We start from the raw sequence: 22,038 nt of genomic DNA, 5'->3' as shown, positions 1-22,038 counted from the left end.
ACAACACAATTCCAGTCCGTGTTAGGTACCTGAAACCTGCTTGTACTTTATAAAACTTTCATTTCCTCGCTTTGAAATCAAAGGAAGGGAAAGGCTACCCACTCTGTTTAACTTCTCACATAATTTGTAGAGGAATTTGTCTACACCTGCATGACATACCACAGACACAAAGAAATTTTCAGTCTGTTACTGCTGTGACAATCTTGTATATAGATAAGGACGGTGCAGTGGTAGCATTGTCACCTCACAGCAAGAGAGTCTCTGGTTCGATTCTCGGCTAGGATGCCTTCTGTGTGGAGTCTGCATGTTCTCCCTGCGTTCGTATGCGTTTCCTCTGGGTGGTCCAGTTTCTTCACACATTAGAAAGACATGCATCTGGAGCGTTTCTCCCTGGGCCACCGCTGAAAATTGGCTTCATTCCAAGTCGGACTTTCCCGGTTAACAAATGTTAAATAAATAATTAAAATTAGGCCTGATGTCATGGGCTCACACTGCTGTAAACAAGACAGAGAAGTGTTTAACTGTTTTCTTTTGTCTTATTGTAGAGGAAGAGAACTTACACTGATTCACAGCTGCTTCCCATGCATTTCATAGCTAAGCAGTATGGTTCAAAGGCAGCTGCCGCCTCTTTTGACAAATTTACATAAGCAGCATCACCGTATTGAAATGCTAAGCTTTAAACTTTAAATGTTTGTTCTTTATTCTACTTTACATTTTAATATGTCTTGAATGTAATATGAAAGATGTTTGTGACATTTAGAGAAAAGTCAGAAAATGTTTTTTTAATTAATTGTAAAGTGTCAGCACATTTACCAAATTATGAGGGATGGGGCTGTCAGTTCATCATGGACTGCAGAAAGGTACTTTGAACAAAGGCTTGCAATTTAGCCACTGATTTGGTTGTAGCTGTATAATTCTTTAGTGTACTGTAAAACAATCCCTGATGTTCACACACACACACACACACACGCACACGCACACGCACACAAGCAGTCCTGTTAGACAGTATACAAGATGACAGTAACTGACACCAATCCCTTTATATGTCAGTGGCATGGGAGTATGCCACTACTTCCTTATGTCTGGCATGGCCGATATAAAGCAGTCTAGAAATGAATTATGTGAAAGAGAAAGACTTGAAAAAAAATAAGATCACGTTGATATGCAAAGCCCCACTGAGAGCCATTTTGCAGAAAACATACTAAAATGATATAAGAAGCAGAGTTATTTTGAGGTGTTAAAGTAGCTCAGAAAACAGAGAGTGAAAAGCTATTTTTTTTAAGTTCTTAGGTGGAGTTTTCCTTTAAGGAGTGATGTTAAGTTGTCAATCTCGCCTTCATTCTTGCTTGATGGGTTCGAAGCCGATCCCTCGGCTCCGACTCGGCACTTGCTAAGCTCGAGAGTCACTTTTACCAGCTCGAGGCAGCCCCATATCCCATGATGCAAGCGTAAGTACCTAGATCTCGCTTGCCGCCTTTATGAGGTCCTCCTTTTACCAGCTCCTGGTAAGTGATTCACTAATTCGCTAATTTAGCCCCTTTTAACTTAAAAACCCCTTATTGTTAGTTTTTATTTAGTTTTAATCTGTTTCTGACAGAAATTTGTCTGTCTCTTATTATTTTTTTAGTCAGACTTTACCCATCCCATCCCCCCCCCCGTTAGGGTGTGTGTGTGTGTTGGTAATTATACCTTTTGGTATATTTAAATTTAAATTCTTTGACCGGTGTGTGTGTGTGCTTGTGTTTCACCATGTCAAAAGAAAGGGTCTCAGGCTTTAAGAAGTGTGACTCATGCTGTCAGAAGATGTCTCTGACAGACGGTCACACTTCTTGCCTTTATTGCCTGGGGCCTCTTCACCTGCAGGACTCCTGTGCTATATGTCATTCTTTCAGCCAGAGAGTCCTGCAGGAAAGAAGAAACAAATTAATACTCAGGGGCCTTCTTGCCGGAGGGCTCTCCGGCTAAGTCGGCTCCACCTAAGACTGGCAGTCTTCCAAGGCCCAGGCTTCTGTGTCAAAGCCTGCGGCCTCGGCCCGACTCGTTCTGAGTCGAGATCGCCCGCTGGAGCCGATTCTGGCTTAACAGCCTTCGCACCGATGGCTATCGGTGCCGATTCTGCATCGACCACTTCGTGTCGGCTCCGATCGGCTCCGACCACCATGTGGCACAGGCATCGGTGTCGGCCCGATCGGCTCCGACACCATTACTTTTGTGGCTGTATCGGCTCGGCTGGAGCCGATGCATCGAGGCTACCTGTCGGCTCCGATAAGTTGTCGGCCCGACAGGTTCAATAGTTTCATCGGTTCCGATGGCTCCTTCGAGGAAGAGGTCGAGGTCTCCTTCCTTGGAGCCGATACTTCGGCCCGGCTTCACCTCTCCTCTCGAACGGAGCCATCGGAGCCGATCTTCAAGGTCATCCAGGCTTTGGACCATGACTTAGAGAGAGTGGTCAGTAGATTACTTAAGTCACAGGCACTGGCCCAAATGTTACATAGTCCGTCTCAACAGACGACTATTGGTCCACACCCGTTACAGTTCCTCCTTCAACTCTACCCCAGAGCTTGGAGTTGGAGTCTTCGAATGGTTACTGCTACGGCTGAGGGACGGATACCCCTTCTGTCCCTTCAGCCTCTACTCTTATCTCCTCTTCGAGACCTTCCTTAGAGGGATTCGTGGCGGGCTTCCATGGTCTCCTCCGAGGGGGTGAGTGGCATCGACCCTTGTCCGAACCCGCTCTTCCCTTGGAGCCTCGGCCTTGGTGAGCTCGGCTCCGACATCTGCCTCGGAGACTTCCCTTCGGTGGTCCCTGGAGTTCCTAGCTCTTCGAACGGGTTCTCTCGGACCTGCCTGGGAGGGGAGCATTCGAGGTGATGAAGAGTGTGCTGGCCACTGGTATCAGCCAGCAGTCTGTTCCCTTAGCTCCTCCCTCTATAGTGCCTGTTGACATCTCTGCCACTTCTCTTGCTACAGGACCCAGAGATCCTCCGCCTCAGGTTTCCCCATTGGGAATTTCCCCCTCTTCCGAGGATTCTCCTGATGTTTCGGGAGATCCTCCTAGGAAGAGGACTTGTAAGAGGAAACACGAGACTCCCGAGTCTATCACTTCAGATACTGACTTTGATGAGTCAGAGGGATCCCCAAGATCCCCCTCTGAGGATGTCTCCTTCTCAGACATCCTAGAACTCCTTAGACAAAGGGGAAACTGGCCCACCAACAATCCCTCTGAGGATGAGTCAGTATACCTAGAGGTGTTTGGATCTCGGCCCTCCACCTCCTGGGTGTCTCCGCCTTTGACCCCTTATGCAGGTTATTGCCCGAAGGCATGGGCTGCTCCTGACTCTGTAGAGCCAGTCCCTAGGAGGCCTTCAAAATTTATCACTGCCCCGTGACAAGCAATTCCTCACTAAGGGTGTCCCGCTGATGCCATGGTGGTGGCTGCTGCCACCAAGAAGGAACTTGTAGATCCTTCCGCACTCCGCCCATCCTCCTAATAAGGACTCTAGGACCATGGAAAGGTACGGTAAGCGGATGTTTTCCTCAGCGACCTTTGCTATGCTCGCTGAATTATTTATGTCACTTCACCAGACTCCAGAGGGATATCCTTAAGGAGCTGGGTGAAGTAGTACAGGATCCTACAGCTGCAGGGGCTCAAGAAAAATTGCTTCGCAGCTAGGAACCCTTAATTCCATTGCAAACTCCTCCATGCACTAATATCATATGCTGCTGATGGAGCGGTAGGGCCGCAGGTACAGGTGTGGCTCTTAGACGCCAAGCCTGGATGCAGCTATGTGACTTTGCAGATCCCTTTAAGGCCCTTCACAAATTCTCCCTTTGATGGGTCAGCTTTGTTTGGCCCTCAGGTGAAGGAAACTTTGACCAGGTGCGAGCAGGACGGCAAGACTCTTTCTGCTGTAGGAGTCCGTTTTCCACCCCTTCTAGACCTTACCCCAAAGGACAGAAAGGTGGCAAAATGTGGTTCCAAGAATCCCAAGGAGTCACGCCGATTCACGTGGTCAGTTTACCCCTAGAGGCAGAGGGGTAACAACAACAGACGCTCTAGAGGCAGAGGGGGTCCAAAACCAGGGAAACAGAGAGCCTCTCTGACAAGCCCTTTCAGCATCCCTGAGATGTTGCCCGGCTGTCCCTCCTTGGAGGCAGTCGGGAAGATTATCACTGTACCCAGAAGCCTGGCATTCCCTCACTCAAGACAGATGGGTACTGTCGATCATATCCAAGGGTTACATAATTCCTTTCGACGAAAGTCCTTTCCCCTCAAATTCCCTTCCAGATGTACCACCCGGTCTAAGGGAAATTGCAGAGTTAGAAGTCTCAAAACTACTGCAAAAAGAGCCATTCAGCCAGTTACAACAGACCATTCAGAGCCGGAATCTACTCAAGGTTCTTTTGGTCCCCAAAAGACGGGAGACTGGAGACCAATATTGATCTCAGCAGACTCACCAAGTCTGTGAGGAAGACAAGATTCAATGGTCACTCTTCAGTCAATTCTGCCCTTCTTACAGAAGGACAACTGGATGTGCTCAATAGATCTTCAGGATGCGACTATCACATCAAAATTCACAGACGCCCAGGAGATTTCTCCGCCGGGCTGGGGTCCAGTCATTTCCAGTTCAGAGCCCTGCCCTTTGGTCTCACTACAGCCCCCAGAGTGTTCACCAAATGCATGGCAGTGGTCATGGCTCACCTGAGACGCCAAGGATTCCAGGTGTTTCCGTGATCTCGACGACTGGCTCCTGTCAGCCACCACCAGGCATCAGCTTATTCAAGCCAGGGATTACACAATAAGTCTTTGTTCTCATTTGGGCATCTCGATCAACTTCAAAAGTCATCCTTATCGCCCTGCCAGTATATTACTTTCATAGGCAAACTTAAACACTGTTCGATGTCAGCTACCCTTACAGATCAAAGAGTTTCAGACATTCAGTGTCATGTCAGGATCATTCTGGCCAACAAGAAAGTACAGGCCAGAATGGTTCTAAAGATATTAGGCCTCATGGCTGCGGCCATTACTCTTCTTCCCTGGCTCGATTCTACATGCCTTCTTCAGTGGATGCTGTTCACACAGTGGTCATAACAACTTCCAATGCGCCACCAGATTCTGGTGACACAGACTTGCAAAGATCATCTTGCTTGGTGGATCACATCTCCTCAGGTTCACCAAGGCAGGTACTTTGTACCCCATCCCCGATAGCCACTGTCACCACGGATGCCTCCCTGATCGGGTGGGGGTCATTATCAGGGCAGGATGGTTCATGGGACATGGCAGCCGCTCGAGTACCATCTGCACATAAATGTCCTGGAGATGAGAGCAGTGCTTTTAACGTTGCAAGCCCTCAACGACTTTCTTCCCGTGAGGGACAATTGCAGTCCACACAGACAACATGTCTGTAGTTTGGTATATCAACAAACAGGGCGGAACCAAGTCCTACCCCTTGTGTCGAGAAGCGCTCAGACTATGGCAATGGGCGATCTCCTCTCATCGGTTTCTGGTAGCAACGCATATCCCTGGGAAAACCAACATTGTAGCGGACAGATTGAGCAGAGCTATCCTCATGCCTCACGAAAGTGGTCTCTCAAGCAATCTATAGCGGAAGAGATATTTCTGGAATGGGGTCGCCCATGTTGCGATCTTTTGCTACTCCCCAAAACAGCAAATGCCCAGACTTCTTCTGTCTCTTCCTCTACCAGGCCATCCCCCAGAGACGCTCTGACCCAGGATTGGCCCCAGGGACTTCTTTATGCCTTCCTCCATTTCCTCTGATCCCTCAAGTTATCCAGAAAGCTACCGCTTTGAGAGCCAAATTGATTCTCATTGCCCCTTACTGGCCTCGACAAGTTTGGTTCCGTTCCTCCATCATCACCTTTTGGTGCAGCCGTGGCATCTGGACCCAGTGCCAGATCTTCTGATTCACCAATCGGGTCAGCTGCACCGGTCTATCCCTTCTCTCAACCTCACAGCATGGTTGCTCCACTTCCTTCCTTAGCCAGGCTTCCTTTGATCTCTAACCCAGTTAGAGACATCATAGTAGCTTCAAGTTAAAATCCTCTACCAGGAGGATTTATACAAGCAAATGGAAACGTTTCTCTTATTGGGCTAAGGCCAAGAATATTGATCCTTTCACTGCCCCTGTTCAGGCAGTCCTGGACTTCTTAGCAGAGATTTTTCATGCAGGCTCCTCTTCTTCCACAGTCAGAGTTCAATTGGCTGCTATCTCCAACTTTCATGTCGGGGTCGCAGATCATAATATTATGTCGCATAGGCTCTGCAGGGCCTTCTTGAAAGGAATTTTCCTACTAAAGCCTCCAATCAGGAATCCTCCTCCTCAGTGGGATCTAAATTTAGTGCTGACATCCTTGATTCTTCCCCTTCGAGCCAGCTGTTTCTTGTTCCCTGAAATTTCTTTCTTGGAAAACTTTATTCCTAGTGGCTATTACATCGGCCAGGAGGGTGTCTGAACTTCATGCTCTATCGGTTCGACCCCCCTATTTGGTTTTCACAAAGACAGAGTATCTTTGAGAACTAATCCGACCTTTTTGCCTAAGGTCGCTTCAAAGACCAATTTGAATCAATCCATTGATCTCCTGTATTTTTCCCAAACTATTCAGACAGAGCTGAACAAAAACTACATTATCTTGATGTCCACCGTCAACTTAGATATTATTTGGACAGAACAAAAAAATTTAGAAAATCTGATCAACTTTTTGTTTCCTATGCGGTTAATAAAAAAGGCCTTCCTGTTTCTAAAGTGACCTTGTCCAGATGGCTCTCTTCGGTCATCTCTGAAATTTATCTGCTCAGGGGAAAACAGCTGTGCTCAAAACCTAAATCACATTCAACTAGGAGCTTAGCTACTTCTACAGCCTTTCAAGCTAGACTTCCTTTAGACACTATTTGTACAGCGGCCACTTGGGCCACTCCTCACACTTTTGTTTCCCATTACAAATTGGACTTGGCCTCCAGGGACAGAGCCAGTTTTGGCTCTACAGTCCTCAAGAGTCTGTTCCATTGAGCCACCCAGGATAGAGGTGCTAGGACGGTCCCATCAAGCAAGAATGAAGGCGAGATTGACAACTTAACATTAAGAGTTATGTACCTACCATAACGCTCCATGTTAGTTGTCTTCTCTCGCCTTCTTTCTTGCGACCTCCTCCTTCCCCAGGCCTGGACAGACCTTGTTATAAGAAATTATTATGCTGAAGACCATTCAGACCTGGTCCTTCTTCCATCCTGTAAGTTTTCTTTCTTCCTTTGGGAAGTGTTTTATGCTTGGTGCTATTGCCCTTTGTCATCAAACGAGATCTGGGTACTTACCGCCTTGCATCATGGGATATGGGGCTGCCTCGAGCTGGTAAAAGTGACTCTCGAGCTTAGCAAGTGCCGAGTCGGAGCCGAGGGATCGGCTCCGACCCCATCAAGCAAGAAAGAAGGCGAGAGAAGACAACTAACATGGAACGTTATGGTAGGTACATAACTTCTTATTTTGGGACATCCAGTGATTAGGAAGTGGGAAGTTAGGAGGAAGAGTCTGAGTCTTGATGGGATTGGTAGGAGAGCATTTTAAAGATAAAATTAGGGTTGATTAAAGATGTGACCAAAATGTCAAGTTGGATGGTAATAGAAGATTATAATAAACCTACTGAAGAGGAGCTTTTGATTGAACTTTCTTGTTAGTTAATTTTCCGTTGTCTTTATTATGATTTTTTTTGTATTTATGAAAACCTTCTTTTTAGAAAGAATACTTGCTAGTTTGTCTTACCATTATTATTCAAATTATATCTGTGAATGTAAATAAAGTGAATCCAAATATCTATTTTTTTTTGTGTTTGTGTGTGTGTGTTTTATTCTCTACAGTGTTTGGGGAAAACAGGGCATGAGTGCTGTGCTACATAATAATTAATAAGTAAGATCATTTTATGTTAAATTTGTGGTTAGATTATTATTGATAAAACTGATGTGGTGTTGAGAAGCAAGATAAAATAGCTGCATTGTTGCTTACAGTTGCAGACTAGAAAAGCATTTTATTTACTTGAGGGTGGGATGTAGATGAAGTGTTTTCACATTCTGGTTAATTCATATTTTGTACAGCTTAACCTTGTTCTGTTGCGTGGTAGTTGTCAATTTTTCATTTTTTCCTCCCATTTTGTATTTTAGAGTTAACTCAGTTTGTAAACCCAACTTCTGCACCTGCTTGTACATTTTGTACTGTGCCTAGAGAAATAGTGTCATATGAAGAGCTAAAGAGTTTACTGAGTAAGAAAGAAATTACGTTAATAGATGTCAGAGAACAATGGGAACTTCGGGAGTATGGAAGAATTCCAGGTTCCATTAATGTTCCAGGTGAGTATGGATGCTCTTTTAATGCAAACGTGAAACTAAGGAAGGAAGACCTGAAGTCTTACAGTTTTGTCCTTTTGAGTAGCTGCACATTATCCTCTCCTTTTTTTTTTTTCTTCAAGATTTTGTTGGAGGAAAACGCACACTGATAGAAGTGGTTTCTTTAAATAGATTTTTCATATAGGTTTGCTCTTTCCTCCTTGCCATTATTTTCTAGCTGCATTTTGTGTGTGTTGTGTGTGTTGTGTGTGTGTGTGTGTGTGTTGTGTGTGTGTGTGTGTGTGTGTGTGTGCAGTATTTTTAATGTTACTGCATGTTGCCAGTTTAGTTTTCCTGTCAGGCGATACCATTCTTTTACACTGAAAACACATTCTTGATTGTTTTGGTTTTGCTAAATTTCATATGTGGTGTTTTCTGACAATTTTTGTATTTTAAAATTCAAGGAAGGCGTTTTGTTTTACTGCATGTTTTTTTTTAAACTGGTTGTTTCTACTTTGCATTCCTTCAGAGGCATACTTCACAGAGTTGGGTTCACACCATTGCATTACTTATTTACTCTGGTTTGTTAATGTAGTTGTCTGCTGCTGTCATTGTGTGAGATACTCCTCTGTCAGTAATGACTACAGTCATGTATATTTCAGTCAAATTTGTCACTGTGGTACACCTCTCTCTACCTGATTGCTCTAAATAAGGCAGTACTGTACTGTACTTCAGTCACTGTAAAATGTATGTCACTACACTGAAAGTTAGTCTGTACCATTACTCAGTGAAAGCATTTGAGCCGGTTCAGTCTGTCATGACATTCCTTTACTGCATATGAGGTAACATCTAGTGTAACAATGAAATGTACACATGTAGCAAAACTGTACTTCAGCTTTACAGCATCATGACTGTAAACATCAATGTCCCTCATACAAAGGAAGAAGTCCAAACTTTATAGTCTCTTTCTAGCTTACATCAGCAGTTTAGGGAATATGCCAGAATCCCATGAAGCTGGTCTGCTGACGGTTTGTTTCCCATGTTTCAAACATTCCGTTCATGAAGAATAACTCCTCGGCCTTGCTCTTATCTTGCATGTCCTTTGATAAGAGACACAGCTGCATACAAGTGTTCGTCTTGACCTGCTTGTAGATAATAAATTTCACAAACTGCATAGTTTATAAAAGATAAAATATTTTACTTCTGACTTCTAATAACAATGAATGCCAAGCTGTATGCTTTAAACTAAGTGCACTTTTGTACTACACTGAAAAGCAGAGTATTATTTTACATTTTCAGACAAATCCACTGAAAGCCATTTTTAACTTTTTCACTGCTGAAAGCAGAATACGTCATATCTCACAGTCACCCTATCACTGTATTAATGAAATGGTGAATGCTTACTTTGAAGAATAACAGAACAGGGGTTGGGTAGTCATGTCTTTCCCTATTTGAGAGGGCAGGATTACCTAAACAGGGTGTTGGCTTTCTCCATACATTATGTAAGAAGAAGTGATTTGGTTGCATACCCAAATGTGGTTTTGAATACATACCAACACTGACAGCCAATGTAACTAAGGCTAGAGCTAGAATGTTTGGGGCTTGAATCCTACCATGGTTAAACCACTGGTTTCAAGCAGATTAAAATATAACCAAGACACCCAGATATCAACCACTAAGCAATTCAGTAAGTGCAACTTGGCCACAAGAGCTTGCAGGAAATGGCACTGCAGTCCTGGGTATGGACTGACACCATCTACACCCAAATAGGCTTCACACCGAACAGAGTCTTTAGCATTGCACCTCAGACCCCTTTTCACCACTTCCTCTGAGTTACACTGCCTTCCAGTATTCACTTGCTCCGTATAAACTCCAGCTATTCTCTGTCTCATATCACCTAAATAGAGGCGATCTCTGCTTGACTTACAAAGTCATGTCTGACCCAGCTCTGTTAGAAATGCTACATCTAAAGAAATCCCAATCCCTGCACACCACACCCTCCAGAGACCTCAACCTCATTACCACAATCAACAAAACAAGCTGGAGGGACAGGTTCATAACCTAGAGACTGCACATGCTATGGAATAGACTTCCATACATGTCAAACAGAGCACCTCACTGGCCCTCTTCAAGAGAAATCTTGATGAATGAATGGGAAATAGAAAATTCACCCCGGGGATCACTCCAGTGGCGCTACTCAACAGAGACACGGGGAACTAAGGTTGGGTGGCATGATGCCAGGGTAATCCTATGGGCTAGGCTTGTAAAGGCTCCAGGGCCATTAGCCTATTACACACCTATGAACCTATGTACACATTTGTTTCCAGGGAGGGCTAGTAATCTACAGCACTACAGCCTTTGTCCTAACTTAGGGGTAGTAAACTGCCACCACATATTGTCATTCCAGAGACTGGGTCAACCCTTTTATTATTTCATTCTTGTTAGTAAGCTGAAAACTAATAATAATAAAACACAAGGATCTACTGCAAGTGCTCTCATGCTAGTAGCTTGCAACACACTTGCTTAAAAAAACAAGTGCTCTAACTCTTCTTACTAGCCTGATCTCCCATAACTACTTAGCCCTCCTAATACCTGACAATATAAAACTGTATAGCTGTAACTCTAACCTTAAAACTCACAAGTTTCTAACCAGAGTCCATGCTGCTGTACTCTAAAACTCTACTCCCTGTCTAATCCTAAATTTCATGATCACTCCCTGACCCTAAGACTCTGTTTCATTCTCTTATCCTAAAACTCCCTGCCTGTTCCCAAATCCTAAAACTCCCACTCCCTAAACCTAAACCTAAATCTTCTTGATCGCTGCCCTGATCTGCACTCCATCCCCAACTGCTTACCCAAACCCATATTAAAGTTTGAACATGAGCCTGCACCTGCATGAGCTACAAAATAAAATTCCTGGTTTCAAGACAGTGGGTCTTCTTGAGTGTGGGACTTGGACGCTTGTAGTAGAACCTAAACACACATGGTAATGTGCAGAGCGGTCTGCCCATAAATATCCTTTGGTCAGTTAATAAATAAACGTGATAAAATAAAAAACACTTAGAAGTGAATGAGTAAAACAATTCAGTAAACAATTAAATATAGAGATAGATAATCAAATACACAAAGAAATGTAATTATTTTTCTGAAGTAGTACAGTAAAACAAACTTTTAACTGTAGCTAGTATTTTAGGTAATTTTGAACTTCAAAAATACTGGAGCTTAAGCTGCACTTATCTGGCAGAGGCCTAATTGCAGATAGACAAACTTGCATTACAGCAGTAAGACAAGATTACTCTATGCACCTGTCGTGGCAGAGCTGCCGCTCTCAACTGCTGTCTTTTTTAAGCTTTCTGATTTATAATATATATTTTTTTCCAGGGAACCCACTAGTGTAACCAAACAAGTTAGTTTCCAACATTTACATAAAAGTTATTGTTTTTCCAGCCTTGAATAGCTGTTTCTTTGAAGAATTTCATAATTGCACTTTTAAGGCTTTTGGCTTCTTGCCTGAGAGTTTTCCCCAAGTCCTGTAGTTATATTTTCAAATCCTTTGTACAGCTGCTGTGGTCCTCAGCAGTAGAGAGCCCTACTTTACACTTAAATACATTTCTTTTACATTCTGATTCAGGAAGCAGTGGCATGTTTGTATACAAACCTTGCTCATTGATTCTCCAGTTTCACACTTTATGCTTTTATCTGAGATTTTAGGATAAAAGGATTGCCAGTAATTGGAAAATTAAAATGAATGAAAAACTCATACAGTCTCTTCCTTGTACACACCTGTAGTTATACTACTTTGTGAAAAAATACTGGTAACTCACTAGCACTGTGCATTAATTTAATTTATAATCCTTATAATCTCTGCATTAATTTGTAAAATAGGAAAATGTAGGGGTCTACTTTGACCCATTGAAAATTCACTTTAACAAATTGCAGATAAATGAGTCCAGTTCATCAAAAGTGCATTTACATGAAAATGCACATTTGCAAAAAACATATCACCAAACAAACAAGAAAAACAAAAAAAAAAACACACACAGCAAATGCAACTATGCAGGGGAGCAATCCCTCCTGCACCCCCCACCCCTACTACTTATATATACTAACTTCAAGATCGCACTACAGTGGGGAAAATGGGAATATTCCCTTATCCTCACTGTACCAAGGTATATAACAAAAGTAATATTAACATTACAGGTTCCTCTCCCATACATCACGTAACAACACACCTGCACCACCACAGGATCCCAGAACCGGCGAACGCTCTTCAGTGATGTGTTTTTCACAAAAGTGCATTTTAGTGTAAATACACTTTTGCTGAACTGGTCTCGTTTATCTGCAATTCGTTAAAGTGAGTTTTTGATGGGTCAAAGTAGACCCGAAAATGTTGATACTTAAAGGAAAAATTTAAACACAAGTTACTGGTGAAAAGTAAGCAGTACTTTTGTTTTGGCTTGTGGTTACATTATTGCATTTTTCTAGGATGTAGAACTCTATACAGTATACTACTTGCTCATTATTAATACCTAAACTTGTACAGACATCAATACATTTTAGCAGACTTTTGGTCTTAAAACATGCCCTCAACTCGCATATGAGGTCAGCTTACACATGGGTATGTATGGTAAATGTTCTGTGTGCTAGTTTTATCATTAAGGAATGTGGTCATGGTTCACAGATGAGTGTACCCTTCATTAGACCCATTCATGGAAGAATAGTCTCAGAATACCATACAAAAATTGGTAGTGTGAGATGACTGCCATGGAAATGATAAAAGCATAGCACAGTCGTAAGTTGCAGGCAAGTGTCATACGACATGTTTAAATGTTGCCACGTCACCCAAAGTGGCCTTTCCCTTTTACCAGGTATGTCACTGCCACCATCATTGCAGTGCACTGAGACTCTGCAGCCATCTGTTCTGACAAGCATGCTGCAGGCGTAGAATCCCTGCTAAATCCCCCTTCTCCCCTTCTAGTACATGTGTATTTCCATGAAACATATTAGCAGATATGTAGTAGCAGTGCCTGTGTTTGTAAGCCATAGAATGCACTTTGGAGAACAGCAGTTGGCTGTACTCGGGAGTCCTTGTTTTACTCACAGAGCAGCAGTAACATCTGCATACCAAGGAGGGCTAAGCTTGATGTTCTTCGTGTTTCACTGTTGCAGTCATTACATTTGGGTAATCCTGCTGGAAGGTTGCCCTCAGCCGGCCTTAATTCCAAAGTCTTGGGTCCTGTGTCAGTTGCTGTTGCCCCTTCCCTGACGTCAGGTCGTCAGGTTTATAAAAGAAGCAGCCGTCACCATTTTCTTTAGTCTTTCTTGCTGCGTGGTGCCCGAAGCAGAAGCAGTTTGCAAGTGCCAGTCGGCCGACTCCTGAGATTTTCGTGTTAGAGTTTCAGATCCGAAGTCTTCAATAAACTAAGTACCCCGTTGGGGAAACTTTTTTCTTGCTCCAGACCGATGTCAGAAAAAGTTAATAATTGTATTTCTTGTGGGAAGCAAATACCTCGTAAGGATTTTCATTCTTACTGTATTCCTTGCCTAGGCCCTGATCATAACGTTTCTGGTTGTTGGTTTTGTGCTAGATTTAACCAACGCACTATTAAGTGTCGGTATGATTTTGCTTTAAACTATTTTGGACGCCGGTTTAATTATCCAGAAATGTTGTCGGATAGCCATCCGACTACCGGAGTTCACAAAAAACACAAAGAAAAGGAAAGAGATAGACAACCGAGGCCCAAAACCGACGACAAAGCTTCTCCTAAGCCAGTCGCCAATTCGCTGGTCCTCAGTGAGGCGCTTTCACAGCCCCTGATGCCCGCTACTTTAGAGTCACAGGCTGCTACCGACTCCCACGTGGAGTCTGCCATGCTGCTGGAAGCTCAAGGTATTGGAGCCTCGGATATTATCCCTTCAGATGGGTCTGGAGCCGCTGAGCAGGAACCGGCTTCTGAGGGTGCATTCAGACCTAAACATTTTTACATCAAACCAACTTCAGCTTCAAAGGCAAAGACTAAAGCACCTTCCAAAGCAAAGAAACAAACTCAAGAGCCACGTGGTCAGGCCTCTATGCCCAAAAAACAGATGCTCAAAATGGCCGAAGACTTGATTACCTTGATCAGGGGTTCCCATCCCCCTCCTGAAAAGAGGCCTAGGAAAGAGACTGACTATGAATCTTCAGATCAGGTTTCCATTTCTTCTGATTCCTCTTCTCATCAGGAATATTCGCTTCCCCCTATGAGGATTCTGATGCTGAAGAATCTATACCTTCAGCTTCCCCTCCAGAGGACTATTCTTTTGGGGAAACCTTACATACCATGAGGGAGCATTTCCACTGGGAGAGCCAAGATTTTTCAGAATCTAAAAAGAGGCTCAGGGATTTCCTTTTACTACCTCAACACAAGCCACTAGCCATCCCACCTGTGATAGACATTGTAAATGGTGTTTTTGGAGTCTAGTCTTACCCCTGACTCCTTACCTCCAGCTCCTGTTAAGCCTGACAGATATTACAGGGTACCTGACTCTCATAAATTCCTTTTTAAAACCCTGCTGCAGACCCAGAAACTATTTCTCATGGTCCCAAAGGAGTTGAGGCTTCTGCTGCAAAAAACCCTACCCCCTCAGACAGAGATTCTAGGGCACTGGATAGATGGGGAAAAAAGGTTTACACATCTGCTACCTTGGCTATAAGGGCCTTAAACTGTTGGTTTCATATGCTCAAATATCAGCCACATGTCATGGCATTGCTTAAACAGAAAATGTTGTTAAACTCTGAATGTGCAGAAAACGAAGAAATGCAGAATTTATTGCATGCAGCTGAACGAGTTGGAACGCATACTTTGCAATGTGGTTTTGATTCTTTAGAGGCCTCCTGCAGGGCCACAGTCACAGGTTCTGTAATTAGGAGGCATGCTTGGTTAAAGGAACAAAATCTGGCTGATCATGTTAAAGCTAAATTATTAGATGCACCTTTACAGCATGATACTTTGTTTGGTGTTAAGGCAGAAGAGGTGTTAAAGAAAATGGAGGACAAAGCTAAATCTATGCAAACGGTCAAAGATTTTTTACAAGTATAGCCACCTAGGTTTAGTAGACACTGGCCAACAAAGAATTGGTCCTTTCCTGTGTCAGACAGACCTCAAAGGGGCAGATCCATACGCCCTAAAGGCAGATCCCAGGCGCAAGGTTCATACCGCCCAAAGCAATGGGGGGCTTCTACCTCCAAAGCTGGAGAAGACAAATCACAACCATACAGTAAACAGTCCCAATGACTTCTCCCTGCCGGCACCAAGCACTTATCTCCTGACAGCACCCTTAGGGGGAAAATTAGCACTTTTTTCTCAAAATTGGCACATTATAACCCAGGACAAGTGGGTCCTAAATATCGTGTCACAAGGGTACAAGCTCCATTTCCATTCCCTGCCAAAGGCAAACGGCTGGCCAGATCTGCCAAAACATCAATGGGCAGAGGCACAAAAACAAGTCTCATCCCTCATGGAATTGGGGGCCATTCAACAAGTACCAGAGCAAGAGCAGGGACAAGGATTTTACTCAACTGTTCTTGGTACCCAGAAAGGACAAGGCCTGGTGGCCAATTCTGGACCTATCTGTTTTGAACACATTCCTGGATATACCAAAATTCAAGATGTTGACTTTGCAGCAGCTACTGCCCATGCTGGGCAAGAATGCTTGGCTTGTGACTCTAGACCTAAAAGAGGCATACCTGCATGTGCCAATCAGACAAATATGCAGAAGATACCTCAGATTCAAGGCTGGCTCAATGCATTACCAATTCTCTGCACTGCTCTTTGGCTTATCTACTGCGCCCAGGGTCTTTACAAAGTGCCTGGCACCAGTAATTGCATTCTGCAGACAAAGAGGAATACAGATATATCCTTACTTGGATGACTGTCTAATTCAAGCAGAGAACAAGGACATTCTTCTACAGCATCTGGCATTTGTGAAAAGACTTCTAACATGCCTAAGGTACACAGTCAATGAAAAGAAATCAAAACTAGTACCCTCTCAAGAGATATTCCTGGGTGCAAGCTTAAATACAACTGCCCAGATGGGTTATCTCACGCCAGACAAAGGCAACTGCCTACCTATTTCAAAATGTTGGCAACAAAGACCCAGTTATCTGCAAGAAATATTCTGCAGGCTTTGGGCTTCATGGCATCCTGCATCCTATTAATTCCATATGCAAGACTGAATATGAGGAAACCTCAATGGTACCTAAAAAGTGTTTGGACTCAACATTGCCACAGCCTGGAAACTATGATTACTCTCATTCCCTGTCTGCAACAGGAGTTTCGATGGTGGGCAAAGGCTTGTCACCAAAACAAGGGACAGCCATTCACATTACCCCCAGCCAGGCAGACACTAACAACGGATGCATCAGATTATGCCTGGGGGGCCCACATGGCAGGAAGATGCATTCAGGGCACATGGACCTCAAACCAAATGCATCTGCATATCAATCAGAAAGAAATGCTAGTGGTTCAAAATGCCCTGACAGCCTTCAAGGACCTACTTCATCCAGGACAACTACTGATAAAGACAGACAACACCATGGTCATGTGGTGTATAAACAAGCAGGGGGGAACACATTCTTACCCCCTTTGCCGACTAGCCATGACTTTGTGGGACACAGCATTGACTTGCCAAGTACATCTGCAGGCACAATTCCTGCCAGGAAGGAAAAATACTCTGGCAGACTAACTACGCAGAAACCTCATGGATCCCCACGAGTGGCACCTGGATCCACAAGTCTTCACCATAATAACAAAGAAATGGGGATGCCAGGACATAGATCTATTTGCCTCCCCTCACAACTACAAACTGTAAAGTTTCTGCGCAAGGATTTGTCACAGACGAGCATGGATAGTGGACGTCCTATCTTTCAGCTGGAAAAACCTATCCGTGTATGCATTTCCCCCTCTGCCTCTCCTCCCCAAGGTACTCCTAAAAGTCAGACAGGAGAAGCCAAAGATGATACTGATTGCCCCAGACTTGGCCCCGCCAGTACTGGTATCCAATACTAAGGAGCTTGTCTCAATGCCCAGCTTGGACCTTACCTCAAATACCTCATCTACTGTCCCAGCAAAACCGTCAGATCCTGCACAGCCAACTCAGAACTTTAAACATGACAGCATGGCGAATAATGTAGTCATACAAAACACACCTCTCAGTAAAGCTGTGATGGATGTCATTTTGGAAGCCAGAAGGCCTAGTACTAGAAAATCTTATGCTGGAAAATGGAAGAGATTCTGTGCTTGGAACCAGGCACAAGGAACTGATACAGCTGTGCCAAATATCCCTCAGATTTTGCAATACTTAACTAAGATGCTGGACAAAGGCCTATCTTTTTCATCAATTAAAATTCATGCCTCTGCCATTTCGTCTCATTACAATGTAGAGCTGCCAATCTTTTCTCATCCCTTATTAAAGCAGTACCTCAGAAGAGCCAAAAATGTAAGACCTCCAAGGAGATCAGCAATGCCTGCATGGGACCTCAACTATGTCTTGGAAAAACTCACCCTGCTTCCTTTTGAGCCAGCTGCTACTGCTGATATAAAGTTTTTATCTTGGAAAACAGCTCTGCTCCAAGCAATAACTTCTGCAAGACGAGTTTCAGAGCTACTGGCACTCATGGCTGTGGAACCTTTTATCATTTTTTATCCAGACAGGGTCTCTCTGAGGACAAACCCAACATTTATGCCTAAGGTGGTGTCCAGTGTGGCTCTCAACCAAACTATTCACCTGCCAACCTTCTATTTAAATCCACAGAACAAGGGGGAGAGAATTTTGCATTCCTTGGACATACACAGACAGCTTAGATTCTACTTGGATAGAACCAAATTTTCAGAAAGACAGAGCAATTACTAGTGACATGCTGCAGGATAACAAGGAAAGGCTATCTCAAAGTGGATAGGCCACTGCATTCGTTTCTGCTATGTACACCATGACAAGCCAGTACCTAAGGGCATTAGGCCACACTCAACCAGAGCTGCAGCCACTTCAGCAGCCTTTCTCAGGGGAGTACCTACCAAGGATATTTTAGAGGCTGCTACATGGGAGTTCAGTGCACACCTTTACAAAGCACTATCATCTGCCATTCTACTCTAAATCCAGGGCAGGCTTTGCCACTGCAGTTCTGCAGGGCCTCATAGCCGCTCCTAATGCTGTTTAGCTCCAGCCTCCCAATCTTAGCTTTGGGACTCTACCCAAATGTAATGACTGCAACAGTGAAACAGGAAGAACATAATACACAACTGTGTACACTTACCATAAATGTAGATGTTCGAGTGTATTCACTGTTTCAGTCCAGGTTACCCACCCCCCCCTTCTCTTCTGATGGAACCTATGTGGTGTATTTGCTTGTAGATGAAGGTAAATTTTGTATTGATGCATGTAATTATACATATATAGATTATGACTACTCTTTTGGGGGGCATCTGACATCTGGGGCAAGAAAAACTAAAGAAAATGGCATTGGCTGCTTCTTTTATACCCCTGACGACCTGACGTCAGGGAAGGGGCAACAGCAGGTCGACGCAGGACCCAAGACTTTGGAATTCAGGCTGGCTGAGGGCAACCTGCCAGCAGGATTACCCAGATGTAATGACTGCAACAGTGAATACACTCGAACATCTACATTTATGGTAAGTGTACACAGCTGTACTTTTGACCTAGGTTAACCAGGTAGGTGTTAGGGGAGTGAAGAAAGTGACTGTAGGTTGTGTGGTAATGAAATGCAAGTATTACCTGAAGTGATTGCATGCAGGATGCGATTCTTGCCAGATTTTGAGTTACAGGTGTCACCTTTGTATTCCAGCGTAACAGTAAGGGAGGCTGGCATAAGCACCCATGGGGCATGGTCTGTGCATACAATAAAGGGGAGTCCCATAGAGGGGAGGCACAGTGGTGCAGTAGTAGGCATCATTGCCTTGTAGCTTTTGTTTCTATAGTTTGTTTTGCACTAGTGATGTTTGGGTAGAGTCTGATTGTTCTGCCATTATCTTTTAGCTGTTTTTTTTTTTTTTGCTGGTGGCTTTGGTATCTGTTCCACAGATGGATGAATTGACAGTCCTCTAAGTTATCCATAGATGTACCTTCTAAGAGTGTGTGTGTGTGTGTGTGTGTGTGTGTGTGTGTGTGTGTGTGTGTGTGTGTGTGTGTGTGTGTGTGTGTGTGTGTGTGTGTGTGTGTACACACATCTACCAGTGGATTGGTGGTCCTTCCATGACTGATTCTCTGCCTTGCTCCCATTGTTTGTGTATAGGATAAAGCAGATGTATGAGAGCTGTTCAGTCAGACACTAATCCATCATCTTCTTCCAAAAGTAAGTCATTAGGAGGTCATAGCAGTTTAGTATAGAGGATTAGGGCTCTGAGCTGCTTTCATCCTATGGTTTTGGGTTTGATTCACTTCAGTTTCCATTTGTCTCCTGTGTGGTTCCGATCAAGTCATCAAACCAGACAGTGATTTCAGGTTGCCTACGAAAAGTGATTATTGTACCTTGTACCGGGTGGGGGGTTACTTGTTAAGTGTTATGACAATCGGTGAGAAATGGATTTGAACAGAAAAGTTGGTAATCGTGGATGTTGCTGTGGCCACTGGAAGAACACTGTAGCACATTCGCACGTAGTGCAATTATTCATGCAGCACACTTTAAGGGTGTGATACAGCCACATATTACCTGTATCACCTATTGTTATATAAGTGTAAATTCTGATGACCCCCTCCCCAGCCCACCCAAAGTAGTATGCTTGTAAGTTTGGCATTATATATCTAACAGACAATTCTAAGTGCACACTGCTGTAACATGTTGATGTTCTTCATGTTTCACTGTTGCAGTTATCACATTTGGGTTATCCCTGCCAGGGTAGCCCTCTGCCGGCCTGAATACCAGAGTCTTAGTATTTCTGTATCGGTTGCTGTCACTTCAGGACTGACGTCAGGTCGTCAGTAGTATAAAGTAAGGCAGCCGACACCATCACATCCATCTTTCTTACCGAGTAGCCCGAAGCAGAAGCAGTTCGCACGAGTGCAGGTCGGCCGCTACCTGAGTTTCGTCTTCCGAATTAAGCTGAAGTCTTCTAAAGCTAAGTACCCTGTTGGGGATCCTTTTTTCTTGCACTAACCGATGTCAGAAAAATTTAACAATTGTTTCACCTCTGGAAAGCAAATACCACACCAAGACTTTCATTCTTACTGTCACTTGCCTAGGCCCAGACCACGACGTCCCTCGCTGTCGCTTTTGTGCTTTAACGCCAGAACTAAACGTCGGGCCATTATTGTAGCTAGATATTTTTGCTTACAGTCCTCGAATTCCGATATGGCTTCAGTAAGCCATCCGACAGCAGATCTTCCGAAAAAAATGTAAAGGTAAGACAGAGACGGACCACACAGATCCAAACCTATCGACGATGCTTCCTTTAAGCTAGTCATCAGTTCTCCGGTCCTCAGGCACTTTCACAGCCCCTGATGCCTGTTTCTGTGGATTTGCAGGCTGCTACCCGAGACCCTTTTGGAGTTCGGTATGCTACAAAACTCTTATTCGACTAAGGATCCTGCGGTTGTCTCCCCCTTGGATGGGTCCGGAGCTGCTGAACAGGCACCGGCTTCCGAGGAAGTACTTTGCACTACCAATTCTCGACAAAAAATGACGACTTCTTTTGCGTCTACCGTTCTTTCAAAAACTACCAAGTTTCTAAGGCCCAGGGTACGAACCACACCCAAGAAACTGACAACCCAGTCTCAGGCACCTGCTTTCTTGCCTCAGGCTCAAATGCTTAAAATGGCGGAAGACCTTATAATGCTGATCAGGGGAAGCCAAGCTTCCACCTCCAAAAGAAAGAGATATGTCCCCAGTAGTTTTGTCTGAACAGGAGTCTGATGACTCTGATGCATCTGAATATGAAGACATGCAACCCCTCTCTGCTTATGCAGAGGATTCCATTCCTTCAGCCTCTCCACCTGAGGACTTTTTTTTGGGGGAAACCCTTCGTACTTTAAAGGAGCATTTCCAATGGGAATGTCAGGACTACCCTCGGTCTAAAAAAAGACTCGGATAATTCTTAGATCTTCCACAGCACAGAACGCTGGCCATTCCCCCAGTCCTGGATGTTGTGGATGGTGTTTTCCTGGAATCCAGTTTGACTCCTGACACCCTCCCTCCTGCACCCAGAAAACCTGACCATTATTACAGAGTCCCTGATTCACACAAGTTTCTTTTCAAAAATCCTACTGCTAACCCTGAGGTAACTTCTCAAGGGCCTAAAGGAATTAAAGCAATCTCTGCTAAGAATCCCTCCCCCTCGGAGTCCCAAGCTCTAGACAGATGGGCTAAAAAAGTATACACCTCTGCTAGTCTTGCTATCGGAGCACTAAATTGCCAGTTCCATATGCTAACATTTCAGCAACATACCATAGAACTCCTCAAACCAAAAGTGTCTTCCTTTCCTGCTTGTACAGAATCTAAAGAGTTACAAGAGTTAATGCATTCTGAAAGTCAAGTGACTAAGCACACCTTACACTATGGTTTTGACACCTTAAAAGCTTCTTGCAGGGCAGCAGTCACCGGTTCTGTCCTTAGAAGGCATGCATGGCTTAAGGAACAACCCTTGCCAGACCATGTCAAATCTAAATTATTGGATACACCCTTGCACAAAGACAACTTATTTGGCACTAAGGCAGAG

The 22,038-nt window shown here is 44.1% G+C and overlaps 1 protein-coding gene across 1 annotated transcript in view; it reads left to right on the top strand.

The window, feature by feature from the left end:
* The window catches only part of TSTD3 (thiosulfate sulfurtransferase like domain containing 3), a 392,152-nt gene that overhangs the window by 241,991 nt on the left and 128,123 nt on the right, over window positions 1–22,038 (top strand). The window contains exon 2 of the mRNA XM_044065092.1: window positions 8,171–8,356. Coding sequence (XP_043921027.1) covers window positions 8,171–8,356 — 186 coding nt within the window. The remainder of the gene's footprint in view (window positions 1–8,170; window positions 8,357–22,038) is intronic.

Source organism: Protopterus annectens, chromosome 1.part0 (assembly GCF_019279795.1).
Source record: "Protopterus annectens isolate FY-2018-M chromosome 1.part0, PAN1.0, whole genome shotgun sequence".
Taxonomy (NCBI): domain Eukaryota; kingdom Metazoa; phylum Chordata; order Ceratodontiformes; family Protopteridae; genus Protopterus; species Protopterus annectens.
Note: the sequence above shows the minus strand (reverse complement) of the source record. Positions and strands in the feature narration are given on the sequence as shown.